The following is a 22,234-nucleotide window of genomic DNA, read 5'->3' as shown; positions in this document are numbered from 1 at the left end:
TCCCCCATTAGTATTGTATTGTATTGGAGTCTAAGTCTCCCTTTAAATCCCTTAACATTTGTTTTAAATAGCCAGGTGCCCCAGGTGCATATACTTTACTAATAGTTACATCTTCCTATTGAATTGTTCCTTTAATCATTGCATAGTACCTTTGTTTGTCTCTTAACAATTTTTTTTTTTTTGACAGGCAGAGTGGACAGTGAGAGAGAGAGACAGAGAGAAAGGTCTTCCTTTTTGCCGTTAGTTCACCCTCCAATGGCCACCATGCTGCTGCCAGTGCACCGCGCTGATCTGAAGGCAGGAGCCAGGTGCTTCTCCTGGTCTCCCATGGGGTGCAGGGCCCAAGCACTTGGGCCATCTTCCACTGCACTCCCGGGCCATAGCAGAGAGCTGGCCTGGAAGAGAGGCAACCGGGACAGAATCCAGTGCCCCAACCGGGACTAGAACCTGGTGTGCCGGCACCGCTAGACGGAGGAATAGCCTGTTGAGCCACGGCGCCGGCCTTACCAATTTTTGTATTAGTCTATTTTGTCTGATAATAAGATGGCTATACCAACTCTTTTTTGGTTTTTGTTGGCATGGTATATCTGTTTCCATCCTTTCCCTTTCAGTCTACATACATCTTTGTTGGTGAAATGTAGATATAGTATTTATGTGCAAGTACTCTATCCCACATAGTCTTCTTACCTAAGGTCTTAGAAAATAGTAACAGGGGGGTGGTATTGTGTAGTGGGTGAAGCTGCCACCCATGACACCAGCATCTCACATGGGCACCTATTCAAGACCCAGCTGCTTCACTTCTGAACCAGCTCCTGTTGATGTGCCTGGGAAAGCAGCACCCATGTGAGAAATCTAGAAGATGCTCCTGGCTCCTGGCTTTGGTTTGATGCAGCCCTGATCATTGTGGCCATTTGGGGAGTGAACCAGTGGGTGGATGCACGCTCTTTCTTGCTCTCTTTCACCCTCATTGAAATTTTCTTTGAAATAAAGAAAAATAAGTCTTTAGAAAGAAGTAATATTACTGTCTAGCATCACAGAGTAGCATACAGTAAGTTTAGAAGTGCCATATAGCAGTGATGTCAGGGAGAAAAAAACCAGGTCAGCTTTGCAATTATTACATTTCTATACTGATGATAATTAGCCTTCAATTAACGCTTCATATTTTACATGATTTTTATTGCTATATTTTTAGTGTTTTACTAAGAATTAGCAGAATTTTATGGCATTCATTCATACTAAATGAATTGTAGACATGAAGTATTAATCTAAACAAAATGAGAATGGTATGCTTTTGGATGTTGATGTTAACAGAAAGGTCAGATGTGAATTCACATATTATAACGTTTTATTACCTCTTAACTCACTTGAACAAATGTGGTCTATGAGAGATAATTACCTGGGTATTTCATTTGTAAATTTTACCTGTGCCATGCTTGTGTGTACTTATTCATTGATATATACTAAAGTGTTGGAAGGTATATATGAATAATTTTTCAGTAGATCATATCTAGTTCATAAAATACTTTAAATTCTGGATTTAACTAATCATTATAAATTATTTTGAAATTTTGCATTATTTTTCTCAATTTGTTGTTTTTCAGTGTTGTTTGTGTTGGTGGAGATGGATCTGCAAGTGAAGTAGCCCATGCTTTGCTTCTTAGAGCCCAGAAGAATGCTGGAATGGAAACAGATGGAATCCTGAGCCCTGTCAGAGCACAGCTTCCACTTGGCTTGATACCAGCAGGCAAGGGACTGGCTTCAGAATTTCGATTGACCTCCTCCTCTTCCCCTTTTCCTACACAGTATGACATAGAGTTAAACTTGCAAACATCGAGTTTGAAAGATCCAGGCTTGACTTCAATATCCCCATGAAAGTATATGAGACTTCAAACAAGTCATTTAATTTTTTTGAACTGTATTTTTCTAATATATAGAACAGAGATAACATAATATTCACTTCATTCAGAATTACTGTAGTAAGAAATTAGATAATTTATACAAAGGGCTTACTAGATAGCTAAAGCATCAGTAAATGCAACTACTGTTCTATCTCCACATAAAATGGTCTACTGGGTACACACTTGACTCCAATCAAGCTTATGACGATTTCATTTGAGGTAAAATGTGGCCATTCACATAATTTAAAGAAATAATCTTGGAAACACTGCAAGAATTAATTCTGGCTGAAAAGAGGTTCAGGGGGCTGGCAGGAGAGCTCCTTAAGAACCAGACTCGATATCTTCCTATTCACCTCTCTGTCTCCAGGAGCTAAAATAGAATGTGACAGAGTTTGCCATAAGGTTTATTAAGTGAATGAATGTTAAAAAAATAAATAAATAAATAAAACTTCTAAACAGCAAATAACTCTTGAATGAAGGCTTAAAACAGATAAGATTTGTCCAGAAAACGTGAGAATTAGTTAACCCAGGAGTGTTCAAGCTGAATAGAGCTCAGGCCATTTGATGGGCAATAATGGTATCAAAATAAGCCTAACCCTGGAGGCTCCTACATACTATAGCTATGGATCAAAATTGATTTTGATTTTTTTCACTTAAAAGTGCTATGCATTAATACCAAAATGGGAGCAGAAAGATTGTTTTCCTTATGAAAGCAGGAAATAGTGCATATCATTGTAAAAACAGCATTTCTATTTGATAACGTTTATTTACTTTGGATTTTGATGTATTAATGGTGTTAAATTGACAAACAACAAAAGATATCCAAAAGCCTCTTTAGAACATAAAGGCTTTTATAAATTAAAAAATGTAGAAGCAGAGTTAGTAGGATGTATCCTGATTATTATAGGGTATATATAGAAAAATCTATATTGGGTGCTAAGTAGAAGGTAGCAAAACAACTCCACTGAAAGGGCGATGCATTTTAGGGCCATCTTTCCGTGGCATTTAAAAATTTAAAAAGCATTTTTGGTGTCATTTTCTTAGTTGTGACTATTATGATGGAATCTTTCCTATATTTTCTTCCATGCAAAATGGGTGTGCTTAGGTCAGTGTTTCTCTTCATTAGCACTTAAAATCCTGAGGTCTTTCATTCACTGCTGTGCACCAAAAGTGTAAAGATAGATGTCCCTGGAGGACACATTGGACAGCAAGTGGAGAGTGAGCTACAAAAACTGGTGTCCACACTTGTCTTGGTAAAACGTAGCTGTGTTTTATAAAGCAACAGCACTGAGTTTTACAGCTATGATAACTGTATATTTCTTATTCTTTTGAAAGCATGCTATGTATCCAGTGGGTATTTGCCACTTTAATGTTTTTTCCAGGTGAGATACAATATGCTGTCGAAACTGTGGTCAGTATACAGGTATTTCATCTTACTCATGGCATTTGCTAGGAGGGGGCTGTCACAGTGGGATGTATTTAACATGAGGATTCTGTGCCTAGTCAAGACTTTGCATCAAGAAAGGGGAAAAATGGGTGGGCAGGAAGTCTCTTAACTGAACATGAGGAGACCTTGTGCCTTTGAAGCCATTTGCTTCCTGGAGAGAAACACTCCAGGGGGAGAGTGTTTAGTAGATTACTCCACTGAGCCAACCGACTAAACTGCTGAATTATGGTCAGAGTCAAAGGGATCAGATGTGGGGAAGCCTGTGTTTGAACTGCTGGCCATTAGGAATGGTGTTTGTTGCTATGGGGACTGGTGCTAAGGAACTATAGAGATTTCGACTAAAAGTGGGGTGGGGAGGGTGGAAAGCCTGAGAGGGCATAAAAATAAAAAAAGCAATCCAGTTGTTGTAAAACAAGACTCAATCCACATACCAATGGCTGTGAACCATATATTCCTATAGAGTTCACATAAATAAATCCATGCTTTCCAATTAATTTGATGAGAATAAAATATAGCCGAGGGACTGTTAATTTCTATGATATTTCAGGCAAAGAACCAAAGGGTAGGTGCCGTTTTCATGAGAATTTTAGATATGCTTGACTAGGAAGTCATTACATCACATTTATCTGTTTGGATGTGGGAGACATTAACAGCCTTATGAATATTCATGGTGTCTGGTTAATTAAGTTAATTGTTCTGCAGAAGTGCTTGCACTTCCAAGGACAATTTTTTTTTTTTTTTTTGGTCTTCCTGGTTTCTGCCTGGTATCCTGTCAATTATGTTTTCCATGTACTGCCACTTCTGTCCCTATGTTTGGTTTTCAGCACTTTTTATCAGGGCCTGGGGAGCGGTGGTGGGCATAGTTGCTGGTATTATTAAGGAAAATAACTTTTCAGGCTAAATAACATGTTTATTTGAGGTTGAGCATGTACAGCTTTTGTGAAACATTCAAATCACACCATTGTTAGGTCAGTGAGCAGGGTGTTCTTTTGGCGTGAAGACATCTTTTCAAATAGACTACAATTTCCTGAAACAAAACAGGACCCACTTTTCAGATTATCCCAACAAAAGTATATGCCAATCTATAATTTTACAATTTTGTGTACTTTCTCATGCACTCTGCTCTTCTGAGTGTATGAAAACATGTTTAATGGCTAATGAATGCCTTCATAAAAAGGTGACTAAAATAATTTCTGACTTCTAAGCGTGCCTGTTATAACTGCCAAGTTCTGTAGAACACAGGCAAAGCTGGAAAGCCTGAGCGAACATGCGAATAGCCACTGCTGCATTGAGAAAGGATTTGTATTTGGGCAGATTCAGCATGCTTCAAACTCGTGGCAAATAAATGGTCTTTATTTTCTTGAGTCATGATATGTGCTATTCTCGATTGCACATGACAACATTATGTTATGTTTTTAATAGCCTTTCTAGAGGAATGCTTTGATGGTCTACTCTTAATTAAGCATGGTAATGGAGGAAATGTATTTCATGGGGTACTGTGATCCATCGATAATCTTAAATATCTCTCTAATTATGTGACCTCCTCCAAAACCTTTAGCATAAATCTGATTGGGAAGCAAAATAGATTGATTTGTTTTCTCTTTTTCTGCCACACATTTCAGGTGAATTAGCAATTAGATGACTAAACAGCAGGCTTCAGAGGGTCAAAAGATGATTGAAAAGGCCTGGGTACAGATCCATGGAGTAACAGGTTTCCAGATTACTTGTTCTCAAATCCTCAGGTGCATGTGAATTAGCTTGAGAACTTGGTAAACACAGGCACCTCCTCTACATAGATTATTATTCCATGGGTTGGAGGTAGAGTCCTGGAATCTGCATTTTAAACAAGCACCCAGGTAATACAGCTGATGCTGATACACAGACCATATATTACAGATGAGTGTCTCCCTCACACTGTGCATACAGATCAGCAGGGAATTTTATATGCTGTAGATTCTCATTCAGTATGTCTAGAATGGCACTTTTAATTTAAAAAGAGTGAACTTCTTTCTAAATTATTTCTGTTTTAAATATTAAAATATTTTTGATTGCTTATGATAGAAATCTCCCATCTATTGCTTCACTCTCCAAAAATGCCCACGACAGACAGGACTGGCTCAGGCTGAAAGGCTGAATGTCGGAGGCACTCAATCCAGGTCTCCCACATGTGTGGCAAGAACCCAATTACTTGCAGCATCACTCTTGCTTCCCATGGTTTGCATTTCTAGGAAACTCAAGTGAGCAGCCAGGTATGAAACCTGGGTGCTCCAATGTGAGACACAGGTATCTTATCCATTAGGTTAAACATCTCCCTTATTACTATTTTAATGTCCCTTATTTATTCTTGGCAAATAAAATTGTATATATTTAACATGCACAACATGTTCTGAAAGTTTCACATAGTGGTATGGTTAAACTGAGCTAGTGAAAATATGCATTATCTTACATGCTTATCAGTTATTTTTTTTGGATGAGAACACTGAAAATGTATTCTCTTAACAATTTTCAAGCATACAATACATTGTTATTAATGGTAGTACCTTACCCTTCCTAACTGAAGTTTATATCCTTTGACCAACATCTCCCTAGTCCTTAGCCTCCAGTATCCACCATTTTCCTCTCTCCTACTGAGTTTGACTTGGTTAGACTTCACATATGAGTGAGATCACATGGGAATTGTGTCTCTGCTTATTTCTCTGTGTAAAATGTCCTCCAGGTTCACCTATGATATTGCAAGTAGAAGGATTTCTTCCTTCTTAAATGCTGAGTAGTATTCTGTTGTGTATATTTACAGTATTTTTAAAATCCATTCATCCATCGGTAGATAATTAATTCCATATCTAGGCTATTGCAAATAATTCTGCAATGAATGTGGGACTACAGATATCTCTTGACATGTTGATTTAATATCTTTTGGACAGAAACTCAATATATTCCTGGATCATAAGTTTTAATTTTCTAAAATGTGTGTACCAATTTACATTCCACCAATAGTGTACAGGAGTGTTCTTTTATCCACATCCTTGCCAACATGTACCTTTTGCCTTTTTTATAATGGCTATTCTAACAGGTATGAAGTGATACCTCATTGTGATTTTATTTGCATTTCTCTGGTGTTGCTGAGCAATTTCTTATATGCCTGTTGGTCATTTGTGTGTTTTTTTTGAACAAATGCTTATTCAAGTATCTTATCCATATTATTAAAAAATTATGTATTTGAAAGGTAATATCTGTTTGAAAGAATGAGGGTGTAAGCGAGCGAGCACTTCCATCCTGTGGGTCACTCCCAAATGGTCGCAATAGCCAGGTGGGCCAGACTGCAACCAGGAGCCCAGAACTACTTTGAGGATCTCCCATGTGGATAGTGGGGGCCCAAGTACTTGGGACATCATCTCCTGCTTCCCCAGGTGCATTAGCAGGGAGATAAATTGGTAGTGGAGCAGCCAGGGCTCCAACCAGCACTCTGATATACAATGCCAGCATTGAATGAAGAGGTTCAATCCACTGTGCTACAACCCTGGCACCCTATTTACCCATTTTTAACCAATTACTCTTTATTCTTACTGGTGAGTTCTGTATATATTTTGTGTATTCTTTTTAACTCTGTTTATGCAAGTATTTCTTCCAATTCTGTAGGTTTCTTCATTGTTTTCTTTGCTGTGCAACCTATTAGTTCAATGTGACTTTGTTTATTTTTGCTCTTGTTGCCTAAGGTTTTGAATTTATATTCAGAAAATTGTTGTGGACCTGTATTATGGCACAGCAGGTAAAGCCACTGCCTGAGATGCCAGCATCCCCATATGGCTGCTCCACTTCCTATCCACTTTCTTGTTAATGTGCCTGGGAAAGCAGCAGAAGATGGCCCAAGTGTTTGGGCTCCTACCACCCTTGGAGTGTGAGAGACCTTGATGGAGTTCTAGGTTCTTAGCTTTGGCTTTGACTTTGGCTTGTCCCAACTACAGCTGTTGTAGCCATTTGGGGAATGAACCAGCAAATTGAAAATTCATTCTCCTGCTCTAGCTCCTGTTCCCACTCTGCTCCTGTTCCCTCTCCCTCCTCCTCCCTTTCTTTCACCTACTCCCCCTCCCTCTCCCCTCCCCCTCTTTTTCAAACCTTTCAAATTAATAAATAAATCTCAAAAAAAGAAAACTTTGGCCCAGATTAATGACAAGGGCATTTCTCCCTATATTTTCTTTTAGGAATTCTACAGTGTCAGGTTTTATGTTTGTTTTTAACCCATTTTGAATTGATTTTTGTATATGATGTAAAGGAGATGTCTACTTTCATTCTTGTATATGTGGATATCCACTTCACCCAATAGCATTCATTGAAGATGTTGTCTTTTTCTCGCTGTGCTTTCTTAGTACTTTTGTAGGAAAAGAGTTAATTATAAATACTTGAGATTATTTCTGCATTCTATTCTGTTACTTTGGCTTTGTGTCTGTTTTTGTGTCCATACCCTGCTGCTTTAGTTGCTATGGCTTTGTAGTATATATTTGTAGTCAGGTACTGATGCTCTTTGCTCAAGATTGCTTTGACTATTTTGGGTTTTTGTCGTTCTATTAGACTTTTTTTGTTCTTGTGAAAAAAGCCATTGAAATATTAATAAGGATTACATTGAATCTATAGACTGTTTTGTATAATCAGGACAATTTATTTATTCTTGTAATCCATGAGCATGTCATATTGTTCTATTTATTTGTGTCATCTTAATTTCTTCCATCAATATTTTATCATCTTCAGCATACAGTTCTTTTTCCATCTTGGTTAAATTTATTCCTTAGTTTTTTTTTGTTTTTTTTTTTGGTGCCTGTTATAGATGAGATTGTTTTCATAACTTTTTTCTGAATAGTTTATTGTAAATCTATGGAATGCTACTGATTTTTATATTTTATAGCTTTTGAGATTGTTTACTTGTGTTAATATGCTAATGATGTCTTTAGGGTTTCCTGTGTAAGATCATGTTATCTGTTTATAGAGACAATTTATCTCCTTTGTTTCCAATTTGAATACCTTTTATTTCTTTCTCTTGCCTAATTGCTCTGGCTGGGATTTCCAATATCCTGGTCAATATTCTGAATAACAAAGGTCAGAATATAACTTGCTTTTTGGTGAACCAGTTGGAACCAGTTTACCAATTGGTAAAGGTGAGCTTTTCTTTGCATAGTTGTTATCAGATATCTGGGTTGATTCTGCTTACATATTCATTAAAATATACTTATTAATTATTAAGCAATGTTTATCTATGTACCTAATAATTACCCTAATGACATCATAGATGATGATGGCTGAGCTATCTCAACATCTCTAACTGAGCAACCTAAGTGCCTGTCAATCGAAAGTGACACAGATTGAAGTGATTATGTGGAACCACTCAGAAATGCTTCTAAAAAATAAAATCCTGAGGCCTCACTTTTGCCTTAATTAGTACACACCACATCCATGATTTGTAGTTCTTGGCTATTACTGGACTTGTTTCCTGTATCCTTTAATAAAGAAAAACAAGAGTTTGACTTACTGTCATTTAGTAATTTTAAACCATTTTTTAACTTCTAAGAAATGAGTGGAGCTGGCTATTTTCTTATTCAGAACTTTATCCCAAGATTTTGGTGACACATAAATGTTTTTTGGTAGTTGTTTTTTTTTTTTCCTCATTGTAGGCTGGTGGGGAAAAGTCCATGAGGGATTTAAACTATCATAATGATTGTAACAATCAGAAATAATGTCTCAGATACAAATTTTTCATGCCATGGAAAATAACATGGAATTAAATAATTTCTTCATCTGGGAGACCCTTTTTCTGTCAGATTATGGAGAAGGCTCCCATGTGGTTGAGAGCTTATCACTAAGATTTATTAAATGCATTTAGAGCATGTCATTTGGATTTCACAGGGTTTTATATTTTTCCTAGTTGTTATTTGGGTTTTCTCTTATTGCACATTTGTCTCAGCTGTCCAGAGCCATCCTTCTGTTGTTGATCCTTATTTGGTGTAGAAGCCAAATCATTCAAGGTGGATGGAGTACATTTTGATATAGCTTGCATTTGGGCACTGCAAAATACACATTCATAATAAAAAAAACTGTAAGAAAGTACTACCAACAATTTTATAATTTTTAAGCCATTTAGAGATTCAACAAATAATCCTGCAAACATTTGAGATGTATTTGTCTTGTAAATTTACATTTAAAGTCCACTAATGTTTTCATCAACTTCTCTAATTTTATAAACCTTCACTACTCCTGCATCTGGATGTTACACAATGATATCTATCTAAGGCACAAATGTTAAGTTAAAAATATATTCTGTGCTGATGATGCATGTTTTAAAATGCCTTTGGCAGGATCAACGAATGTATTGGCACATTCTCTTCATGGACTCCCTCACGTGGTAACTGCAACTTTGCACATTATAATGGGTAAGAATCCTCCCAAAGAAATCCATGTTTAAGAAATTCACTTGTCTAAGAAAAAGTGACTTCTTTGTCTCTCAAAGCAGAGAAAGATCTGATAAAACACCAACCAGGCAAGGCAGCATTACTTGAACTGCCTACCTTTTCAAAACACTTGTTTTGTAAAGTTCAGTAACTGAAGTATTAATATAATCTTGCTAGGGAAAAACATTGTGTGGCTCAAGTGTTAGGCCATCAATTGGGATGGCTGTGGCCTGATCAGAGTGCATTCATTCTCGTCCTGACCCTAGTCTCCATTACAGCTTCTTGCTGATGCACACCCTGGTTACTGTGTGTGTTTAGAGAGTGAGCCCTTGGATGAGAGATGTCTTGATGGCTGTCTCACTACCTTTCAAATGAGTAATCTGAAAAAAAAAATGTTCTAAATAACAATTTTATAACCAGGTCAAGAAAAGCCATGCTTAGTATTTAAGTATATTCAATACTGCTTTTTATATATCAAGGCCCTAGAATTAGACTTGTTACTAAAAGGAAATAAATAGGTATGTTACTCATTTGTTTGAGTGCACACCCATAGGCATTTTATTATCCAGCTGTTAGCATATAAGCTCAGGTAAGTATAACTAAAAATATTGAGTTTTTAAAAAAGATTTATTTTTACTTGAGTTACAGAGAAGGAGAGGTAGAGCCAAAGAGAAAGTAGGTGGGGGGCTTCTATCTCCTGGTTCACTCCTAAAATGCCTGCAGTGGTGTGGGCTGGTCCAGGCCAGGCCAAAGCCAGGAGCTTTCTCCAGGTCTCTCACATGGGTGAAGGGGCCCAAGGACTTGGGCCATCTTCTGTTGCTTTCCCAAGCGGATTAGCAGATAGTTGAATCAGAAGCGGAGCAGAGGCTCAGCACTGTGGTGTACTGGGTGAAGCTGCTGCCTGCAGTGCCAGCATTCCATATGGGCACCAATTCAAGTCCCAGCTGCTCCACTTCCGATCCAGTACTCTGCTATGGCCTGTAAAATCAGTAGAGGGTGGTCCAAGTCCTTGGGCCCCAAACCCGCATGGGAGACCTGGAAGAGGCTCCTGGCCCCTGGCTTCAGATCAGTGCAGCTCCAGCCATTGCAGCCATTTGGAAAGTGAACCAGAAGATGGAAGATGCCAGCACTGCAGGCTCTGGCTTTGATCCACTGTGCCACAGCATCAGTCCCCAAAACTACTGTTGAATCTAAGTTAACTTTGCACATTGACTTCAACTTCACTCCCTTAATTATGTTTTATAACAAATAACAGTAAGTAAGGTGCAAGGTTCACTGTTTCATGTTTCTTCACTTAATGTTTGAAAAAATTACAAATGAAAGTTGCAATCATTGTAGGTAGAGAGATGAAGAGAAAGTGAGGATATTCATAATGGTATACAATAACTTGAGATATTCTCCTGTAAGTAAGTAAATAGCCTCTCCGATGTCTGTAGTTTTGACAACTAGCCCTACTGTTCTCATTGTTTCACTAATATTCAACATAATGTTCAAGGACACCTTCAACAAGTTGATGTCTGCACCTTTAGTACCATGGGCAAACTTGTTCGCTTTGGGTTCTCAGCCATGTTTGGCTTTGGTGGAAGAACTTTGGCCCTGGCGGAAAAGTATCGATGGATGTCCCCCAGCCAACGGAGAGATTTTGCTGTAATTAAGGCACTGGCAAAACTCAAGTAAATATTTTTCTTAAAACAAAAATTTTATATCCTAAGGTCAATGACTAGCAATAACAAATTTCATTACTATTTCAGGCCAGAGGACTGTGAAATATCATTTTTGCCATTTAACAGCTCTTGGGATATGCAAGAAAGGTAGGTAAAAACAACGTAATCAAGATACCAATATTTTATCTTAAAACAGAAAACACTTTTGCATAAACTATTTATCTGATTATTTTTGTTTTCTATCATCTGTGTACTAATAAAGAGTATAGGATCGTGAACTTCTATGGGTTCTGGGAAGCATGCAGTTTGGCTTCTGCCTTCAGAAACAACAACGCACTCATCCATCCATCCGTCTGCTAATTCATTGGCTATTTGTGTGCCTATTATGATGCTAGGCAGTTTGGGTGGAGAAAAAAAAAAAAAAAAGCAAAACACCCAGAGTTTTGGTCCTCATAAAATTTGAGTCAAGTGTGAAATGTAGATATTAATCACAGCCACACTGAAGAAAGGTTGTATTCTCTTTAAAAATGTTTGCACCATCTTAAAATACTATGCTACCTTTAAATGAAGCAATGCATTATAATGTTAAGAGTAGCAAAACTGTTCATTTGTTTTTACTTATTTAATCAAAGAAAATATTTAGCATATGTGATGCTAGATTGTCTTTTTTTTTTTTTTTTTTTCCTACTGAAAGGTGCTACTCTGTTTTGTTACTTTGTTTTATTTTAGGAGCATACAGGGATCTCCGGATTGTGGTGAGTTGGAAAGCATCTCCTTGAACTGAGCCATGCTCTGCTGATTTTAGCTGTGGGGAGGGAAAGGAACCAATCACTTTCATCACTTTCATTACCTTCAGACTATAATGAACAATGGCAAACGATCCAGGATCAGTTCTTGAATGTCAGCATTATGGCAATTCCCTGTCTATGTTCAGTGGCACCCAGAGGCTTGGCACCTAATACCAGGTTAGTGTTTTTAATGAATCATTGATCCTTATCTTTAAATGAACTTTTTTCTTTTATAACTCCCAATTAACAATTGGCCAGCCAGAAACTCAGTAAGAAGCAGTCTGTCTAGGGATTTGTCATCCTGGTAGGCTGAGAACAATTGTACAATTGTGAAAAATGATCAGAGAACCAGTGAAATTTCCAGTTTTTGTGTAGCTACATAATATTTCCAATATTTTATTGAGGTAATCTTGTTATGTTATCCCATTTTTGCTTGCTGTATTTGTTTATTTACCAGTTGTTGAGGAAAAGATCAAAATACCTATGAATATGTATAGCATGGAAAGTATGTGTATATATATTTGATACCTATAAACAAAACATTTCTACTGCCCACATTTTCAACTGAAAAAATTGATACCTTTTATATATCTTTTTATCCATATGGTACGGACATTTCTTCTCTTGAACATTCTTTTTAGACACATGATCATTGTGGATCTGAAAATATTTCTCTCCCAGATCTGAAATATAGTAAGCAAGATTTTCTCTAGAAGCAGAACAAAATTATGACTGTGTATTATGACCAGTTTAGAACATTTTAATGATTGGCATCTGCTTCTCTGCAGAGTATTTAACACAAATGTGTAATACCTAGATAAAAGGATGGATTTTAAATTTCCTTCTTGGCAAATGATATAAAAGTAACAAACAGGGAAATATATCCAGAGTCAGGGGAAAAAAGGAGAAACTTAAAATTTTTGTATTCAAAGGAAAGTAAAACTCATTAATTACATATGTACTGACACTTGGAAGACTATTTGGATGCTTGTGTGATTTGGAATTGAGTCTGGCTGTTTCCTCCCAATGCCCTCAGAAACCAGACACCCGTGTGCTTCCCTAATGTAGCTTGCCTCGCTGACTAAGGAGCTGTGGCAGCTGACTGAAGAGCTATGACCTGGGTCAATGTTCATCTAACCCCACTTGCTCAAGGATCTTTACGGGAGGCACTCCTGTTTTTCTGGGAGCAATTAATCCATACTTCCCTCAAAGCCACTCTGTAAATGTTCAGCTTCTCTAGAATTTCACTGCTGACCCTGCCCATTTACTCATTATTGATGAAGTTTTCAGTGAAGGATGTCCCTTTCTTCTGTGGGTTCTAATCCAACTACGAGGTTTTTGCAAAGGTCTGTAAACCTGTCTCAGTCGATCAGATTTTCAGAGACATAGTTTCTGAATGATTCAAGAACACTGAACAGGACATTCTGCTTTGAGCTCCACCCTTCACACACACACAGCCCCCCATACACACCAAAATAAGAACTAATTTCAAAATAACTTCCATGCAAATCACTGATAGGAGTTTAATGTTCTTACAAGTACTCTAAGATTAAATGTATTATATATATGAAGTGATTAGAACAGTGCCAGGCACTTGGAGTGTTTCCATTACTAGTAAATATTAAAAAGCATGCTAGGTAAGTTTTTTTTTTATTTAGTAAATTTCCAAAGTACAGTTTATGGATTACAATGGCTCCCCCCCCCCAATTATTTCCCTCCCACACGCACCCTCCCCATCTCCCGCTCCCTCTTCCATTCCATTCACATCAAGATTCATTTTCAATTATCTTTATATACAGAGATCGAATTAGTATATATTAAGTAAAGATTTCATCAGTTTGCACCCACACAGAAACACAAAGTGTAAAATACTGTTTGAGTACTAGTTATAGCATTACTTCACATTGGACAACACATTAAGGACAGATCCCACATGAGAAGTAAGTACACAGTGACTCCTGTTGTTGACTTAACAATTTGACACTCTTGTTTATGGCATCAGTAATCTCCCTAGGCTCTATTCATGAGTTGCCAAGGCTATGGAAGCCTTTTGAGTTTGCTGACTTCAATCTTATTCCGACAGGGTCATAGTTAAAGTGGAAGTTCTCTCCTCCCTTCAGAGAAAGGTACCTCCTTCTTTGATGGCCCCGTTCTTTCCACTGGGATCTCACTTGCAGAGATCTTTCATTTAGGTCGTCGTCTTCTTCTTCTTCTTTTCTTCTTCTTCTTCTTCTTCTTTTTTGCCAGAGTGTCTTGGCTTTCCATGCCTAAAATACTCTCATGGGCTCTTGAGCCATATCCGAATGCCTTAAGGGCTGATTCTGAGGCCAGAGTGCTATTTAGGACATCTGCCATTCTATGAGTCTGCTGTGTATCCCACTTCCCATGATGGATCGTTCTCTCCCTTTTTGATTCTGTCAGTTAGTATTAGCAGACACTAGTCTTGTTTGTGTGATCCCTTTGACTCTTAGACCTATCAGTGTGATCAATTGTGAACTGAAATTGATCACTTGGACTAGTGAGATGGCATTGGTACATGCCACCTTAATGGGATTGTAGTTTTTAATATTTATAGAATTATGTACTTTTGGTGTTGTTTGCTTTTAACTGGGAATATGTAACTTGAAGAGTGGAATACTGGGACCTGGGAATTAAGAGCTCTGGTGCTGGTGATCATTTTGTTTTTCTCCGTCTTTGAGAAAATTGCTTAAACTTGGGGCTGTCCTTTCCTACCACATGAAATGAGTGAATGACAAGATAATCTCTAAGTTCCCTTATCGCTCTAACTTTATCTTGCACAAGATTTAAATAACTCTTTTTAATATCATTGTTATTCTTTGAATAACTTCATGTGTGTACTGAAATCAAGCTAGAAATCATTTACATGCATCTCTGCAAACTGCCTTCTAAAGCTAGATGCATTTGTGAATGGCTGTTTTGGCACTAAATCACACCTCTGAATTTTTATTCTCTTATATTGGATGAAACAGTTATGCAAGATTAAAATGCTCAGTCATTTAACTAAATATGTGTGGCAGCATTTGCTCATTCCATTTTCATCCAACCAAAGCCATTTTGATTTATTTCATTTCTGATGTCACTTTAGACCTCTTGCTTGTAAATAAATACTTAAATCATACTTCAGAATTGAGAAAATGTCGGGCTTTTGTTATACCATTTGTACATATTAACTGTTTCATGATCCTTAAAAAAATATATCTTCACAATTAGTAGCCTTAAGTAATTACATTGGATTTTAAATTATGATTTGATGTGTGAGTAGGATGCATAATGGTTCATTTTTTTAAAGCTCTAACATGAGAGCTTCCGAGAAGGAAGCCATTGATATAGTAAAACTGATGTGAAAGGCTGTATCCTTTAAGAAATAATACAGCAAGACATGGTTTAAATTTTTTAGGTAAATTTAATGAGGTATAGATTTACCTATCTTGCCCAATACTTCGAGTAAACAGTACATTTGTTATAAGGAATGACATGAACTGCTTTCCGATGTATTCTTTTAATAAACTTCTTAACATCAAAATCAAATGTTTAATTTTAGACTAAACAATGGAAGTATGGCTCTTATAATTGCACGAAACACTTCTCGGCCAGAATTTATAAAACATTTGAAAACATATGCCGGTGTACAAAATCAGGTAAAGTAAATTCTTTTTGTTAATTAATTGTGAAGCTATTAATTCTTAAGAGATGCTGCAATGGTTGGCATCATTTTTTTTCTTAAATCATTATCCTTTTTAAAAATGTGTTTCATCCACATTTTGAAAAGCTTCCAACAGTAGTCTTTAGATTGGCATTTTTGGACATAAATGCTACTAGTTTTATTATGTGAAGAGAAAATAGAGAATGCAGTGTTACATAAAAATGTGAAGAAAATTAAAGATAAAATTAAACATTCAAGTGGCTCTTCAGATGAACAGTAGTGAAAGCCGAGGTTGCAGCCACCTTGATTTTGTAGCATGTTCTATAAAGTTATGACCTTTAGATTTTCCTGACATTTGATTATAGATCTGCCTATGTTTATTGATTGAAATATTTGCAAATGTGTATTTAAAAATACACCACTTTTGGCCGGTGCCGCGGCTCAGTAGGCTAATTCCTCCACCTGCGGCGCTGGCACATCAGGTTCTAGTTCTGGTCGGGGCACCAGATTCTGTCCTGGTTGCCCCTCTTCCAGGCCAGCTCTCTGCTGTGGCCTGGGAGTGCAGCGGAAGATGGCCCAAGTGCTTGGGCCCTACACCCACATGGGAGACCAGGAGAAGCACCTGGCTCCTGGCTTTGGATCAGCGCGTTGCGCCGGCCACAGCGGCCATTGGAGGGTGAACCAATGGCAAAGGAAGACCACTTTCATGCAGAAATTAGTTATTTGATTCAAAACTAGAATGTATGGAGATACAATTCTGCTTTTCTTTAAAGAGAAAATATTTATTAAATGCTGTCTTTTTTAGGCAGATTTTAACCCAGTTATTAGGAAACAAACCCTGGAAATATGTGAATTTCTTGACAATGTGAGGTTTACAGTGGATAGGTGTGGCTGTAAGACCTCCAGTGTCACACATTTACATTGGATGTAGCTGGAAGAAAACAGGTGGGAAGAGGAGGAAAGTAAATCTAGCCATGGACTCACAATTGAGTCGTGTTCACATATCTTAGCCTTTCATTGCAAGGTCCCATTTCTGCCTCATTGTAATTTCAAACTTTCTTTTTTTTTATTAAACTTTTATTTAATGAATATAAATTTCCAAAGTATAGCTTATGGGTTACCATGGCTTCCCCCCTCCCATAACTTCCCTCCTGCCCTCAACCCTCCCCCTTCCCGCTCCCTTTCCCCTTCCATTCATGTAAAGATTCATTTTCAATTCTCTTTGTATACAGAAGATCAGTTTAGTATATATTAGGTAAAGATTTCAACATTTTGCCCATATAGCAACATAAAGTGAAAAAACTACATTGGATTACTAATTATAGCATTAAATAGCAATGTACAGCACATTAAAGACAGAGATCCTACATAATTTTTTTTCAAATTAATTAATTTTCTATGCCATTTCCATTTTAATACCAGGTTGTTTTTTTTCATTTCCAATTCTCTTTATATACAGAAGATCACTTCAGTATGTAATTAGTAAAGACCTCATCAGTTTGTGCCCACACAGAAACGCAAAGTATAAAAATACTGTTTCAGTACTAGTTATAGCATCACTTGGCTTTAGACGACACATTAGGGACAGATCCCACATGGGGTGTAAGTACACAGTGACTCCTGTTGCTGATTTAACAATTTGACACTCCTGTTCATGGCGTCAGTAATCTCCCTAGGCTCTAGTCATGAGTTGCCAGGGCTATGGAAGCCTTTAGAGTTCGCTGACTTTGATCTTATTCCGATAGGGTTATAGTCAAAGTGGAAGTTCTCTCCTCCCTTCAGAGAAGGGTACCTCATTCTTTGGCCCCATTCTTTCCACTGGGATCTCACTCGCAGAGATCTTTCATTTAGGTCTTTTTTTTTTTTTTTCCATGATATCTTGGCTTTCCATGCCTGCTATACTCTCATGGGCTCTTCCGCCAGATCCGAATGCCTTGAGGGCTGATTCTGAGGCCAGAGTGTTGTTTAGGACATCTGCCATTCTATGAGTCTGCTGTGTATCCCACTTCCCATGTTGGATCTTTCTCTCCCTTTTTGATTCTATCAGTTAGTATTAGCAGATACTTGTCTTGTTTGTGTGATCTCTTTGACTCTTAGACCTATCAGAGCTATCAATTGTGGGCTGAAATTGATCACTTGGACTAGTGCGATGGCATTGGTACATGCCATCTTGATGGGATTGTGTTGGAATCCCCTGGCACATTTCTAACTCCACCATTTGCGGCCAGTCCGATTGAGCATGTTCCAAATTGTTCATCTCCTCCCTCTCTTTTTCCACTCTTAGATTTAACAGGGATCACTTTTCAGTTAAAATTTAAACTCCTAAGAATAACTGTGTGTTAATTACTGAGTTCAACCAATAGTACTAGAACAACAACAACAACAACAAATACTAAAAAGGATAAAGTATTACATTGTACATCTAAAGTCAGGACAGGAGCTGATCAGTTCATTGTTGCTTATAGTGTCCATTTCACTTCAACAGGTTTCCCCTTTGGCGCTCAGTTGTCACCGATCAGGGAAAACAAATGATATTTTTCTCTTTGGGACTGGCTTAATTCACTCAGCATGATGTTTTCCAGATTGCTCCATCTTGTTGCAATTTCAAACTTTCTTAGGCAATCTACATGAAGTTTGAATTCTTTTTCTGCTTACTACACATTTTGAATAGCATTCTAGCAATCAACTGGAATATTGAAGAAATTAAATCCTAAAAAGTAGACAAAGTTCCACTTTCCTTAAATGTAACTCTCAAAGAAGACAAAGTAGAGAAACCATGTAGATTATGAGCCTAGGTACTGACTTTATGTATAGTATGTGTGGTTTGGTGATAGAAGATTTATCAATTTTTGGCCGGCGCCGTGGCTCAACAGGCTAATCCTCCGCCTTGCGGCGCCGGCACACCGGGTTCTAGTCCTGGTTTGGGCACCGATCCTGTCCCGGTTGCCCCTCTTCCAGGCCAGCTCTCTGCTGTGGCTAGGGAGTGCAGTGGAGGATGGCCCAAGTCCTTGGGTCCTGCACCCCATGGGAGACCAGGAGAAGCACCTGGCTCCTGCCATCGGAACAGCGCGGTGCGCCGGCCGCAGCGCGCTACCGCGGCGGCCATTGGAGGGTGAACCAACGGCAAAAAGGAAGACCTTTCTCTCTGTCTCTCTCTCTCACTGTCACTCTGCCTGTCAAAAAAAAAAAAAAGATTTATCAATTTTTTTCCAAAGGAATATATGCCTTTGCATATGTTGCAAAATTTTTTGACAATAAACCCAACTTCATGATTTTTCTTAAAACAACAGGGATGCATGCTCATTTTTAAAGTCAGAAAATAGAAACAGTATAAAATACTCAAAATTCCATGTTCCCAGGGATAATCAGTTTCATTTTCTTGGTATGCAGCTTTCCTAATTCTTTTCCGTTAAATATATAAGAACATAAATGAGTATTAAATTCTCAAATAAGGCTACATTAATGAAGTTAAAGGAGTATCAACTGAGGAATGTATGCCTGTGAAGCTGTGTATATATTTCAAAGAGGCATTTATTGTACAAATTGATTACAAAAGATCTCCTGTGGAATTGCCTACAGCGTAAATTTCTAAGGAAATTTTTCTAGATTTCACTGTTTTTTCTCTAGCAAAATTCACTATCTTTTGATTTTGAAAGTAATGCTAACCTTTAAAATAGAGTGGCAGGCATTTTGATGAGCAAATAAACTGCTGGTTAGAATGCCCATATCCCACATTAAAGTGCTTGGGTTGAAGTCCTAGCTCTATTCCTGATTTCAGCTTTTGGCTAATGTAGACTGAGATGCAGCAGATGAGATATTAAATATTTGATTCCCTGCCACCCACATGGGAGGCCTGAGTTGAGTTCTGGGCTCCAGGCTTTGACCTGGTCCAGTACCAGCCATTGTGGGGATTTAGAGAGAACAAGCAGATGGGAGATGTCTGTTTGTCTCCCTCTGCCCCTCAAAAACCAAGAGAAATACTAACAAAGTGCAATGAAAAATAAGTCTATGTCTGTAGGAAAGTGTTTTTACAGCAACAGTACGTTACACAAGACGTATTATAACTTATTTCTCCCATGTAGTCTACAGTGATATTTTGCTTTAGATGCAAACAACTGGTGCCTTTGTGTTTGTATGAGTTTCATTAGACTTAACTCTGATTTAGATAATTCAAAGCTTAAAGTCTATGCTGTTGCTCAGTAATTATTTGCAAAGGAATTCTAAAATGTGTAGCATAGTAAAAATAGATAAAAATAAATGGATTGATTCCTGCGGTTACTGCTTTCAAAGTTAATTTGATGCACTTTTAAAGAGTAGATACACAGAAAATATAAGTAGACTTTAAAAACACATCTGCTTTATTTCTGGGTTAGTTTTTCTGTGCCATTTTGGTTTGTCCTGAAGCACTCTCTGGATTGCACATGGCTGCTGTGTCTTCATACGGATTCTCTTCTGTGTGCACACATCCCTGATGTCCTTCCATGTATCCAAATTCCACCTTCTTATATTGACATCATTCATAGAGTCATACTGGAAATGTCTCATTTTAACTTAATCATCTCTTTAAAGCCCTTCCAAATATATTGCTTGGGTTTGAGATTTCAGCTGAAGAATTCCTTTGGGGTTGGAGACAATACAGCCCATAACAGTAGGCTGACTTTTTTGTAGTTGTTTAACCATGCCATACCTCAGTTCTTTGGTAAGTGCTGTTTCATCTTGGCAGAACTCCTTTTCTTATACTCCAGGCTAACGCTTCTGTGTTCTTTTAAAGACGGTTCAAACAGGGACTTTCCCAGTATCCTGAGCCTGTTTGCCCCTTCTTGTTTCCAAGTGGAAGCCTATGTTTGCATCACTGTGGTGCTTTTCTGTATCACAGTCATAACTGTTGACTTCGCTTCCCCATGTGCAAATGTACCCTGATAAAATGTACTGAGCAGTTGGCTCCCTGAATTCCCACTTGACAATGTCTATGGCTTCACATTTAACAAATCTGAGTGGATAGATAGGACTTCATTTTGTGAGGTGTGCACATATAACTGGGGATCTGATGATGTAAGATAAAAAACTTACTGGTGGTGGGTGTCAATTCTTGTCCTTCCTTGGCTGGCAGCTACATCATTCCAATCTGATTCTGTCATCACATTGCATTTTTACCTCTTGTATGGATGTCAGTCATGCTGGGTTAGGGCTATCCTAATGACCTCATTTTAACTTGACTACATCTGTGAAGACCTTGTTTCCAGATAAGGCATCAAGTAAGTACAAGGGGTAAGGATTTTGATATATTGAGAGGAAGTGGGGTGGAGTTATAATTTAAACCCTACAGACAGTTATCAATGATGCATTTTAAACATATAATATTTATTTACTTATAGAAAGATTTATTTATTTGAAAAGGGGAGAGAGAGAGAGAGAGAGAGAGAAAGAAAACTTTACATCTACTGGTCCACTATCTAAATGCTCCAAATGGCCAGGATTTGGCTAGGCTGAAGCCAGGAGTCTGGAACTCCATCCATATCTCCCTCATGGTTGACAGGGTCCCACATTCTTGGGCCATCTTGTCTGCTTTCTCAGGCACTTTAGCAGAGAGCTGGGTAGGAAGTGAGCAGCCAGGACTCAAACCAGCACTCTATGGGATATCAGCATTGCCTGTAGCAGCTTAACATGCTGTGCCACAATGCTGGCCCCATGTTATTAACATTTTACTTGAGAACAACTTCATATTTACAAAAAAAGTACTGATACATACTTCCTATATTCTTCACCCTATTTCTCCTATTAACTTCTTATATTAATGTTTTTGTCACAATGAACCACACCCAGGTTCCTGGTTTTGTTTTGTTTTTAATTTATTTGACAGGTAGAGTTAGAGTGAGAGAAAGAGAGGTGTTCCATCCAATGGTTCACTCCCCAGTTGGCCGCAACAGATCAGAAGCCAGGAGCTTCTTCTGGGTCTCCCACGTGGGTCCAGGGGCCCAAGCACTTGGGCCATCTTCTGCTGCTTTCCCAGGCCATAGCAGAGAGCTGGATTGGAAGTGGAGCAGCTGGGTATTGAACTGGCGCCCATATGAGATGCTGGCACTTCAGGCCTGGGCATTAACCCACTGTGCCATAGTGCCGGCCCCACATTTAGGTCTTTGATCCAAATTGAGTTGATGTTCATATAGGTGAGAGGCAGGGATCTGATTTTATCCTTCCACGTCAATAGGTCCAGGTTTGTCAGCACCATCATTGAAGAGATTATCCTGTCTCCAATATGTTTGGCACCTTTGTCAAAAATCAGTTGTCCATATATACATGGAGTCATTTCTGGGCTTTGTTCCATTCTACTGATGCCTG

General features: G+C 38.1%; 1 protein-coding gene across 1 annotated transcript in view; it reads left to right on the top strand.

Moving 5' to 3' along the window:
- Window positions 1-22,234, top strand: part of CERKL (ceramide kinase like) — a 176,092-nt gene that overhangs the window by 150,859 nt on the left and 2,999 nt on the right. Inside the window, exons 5-10 of the mRNA XM_062188693.1 lie at window positions 1,602-1,744; window positions 9,687-9,761; window positions 11,275-11,452; window positions 11,531-11,590; window positions 12,265-12,408; window positions 15,794-15,890. Coding sequence (XP_062044677.1) covers window positions 1,602-1,744; window positions 9,687-9,761; window positions 11,275-11,452; window positions 11,531-11,590; window positions 12,265-12,408; window positions 15,794-15,890 — 697 coding nt within the window. The remainder of the gene's footprint in view (window positions 1-1,601; window positions 1,745-9,686; window positions 9,762-11,274; window positions 11,453-11,530; window positions 11,591-12,264; window positions 12,409-15,793; window positions 15,891-22,234) is intronic.

This window comes from Lepus europaeus, chromosome 1, assembly GCF_033115175.1.
Source record: "Lepus europaeus isolate LE1 chromosome 1, mLepTim1.pri, whole genome shotgun sequence".
NCBI classification, from domain to species: domain Eukaryota; kingdom Metazoa; phylum Chordata; class Mammalia; order Lagomorpha; family Leporidae; genus Lepus; species Lepus europaeus.
The sequence above is the reverse complement of the archived record's forward strand: the minus strand, read 5'-3'. Positions and strand labels throughout refer to the sequence as shown.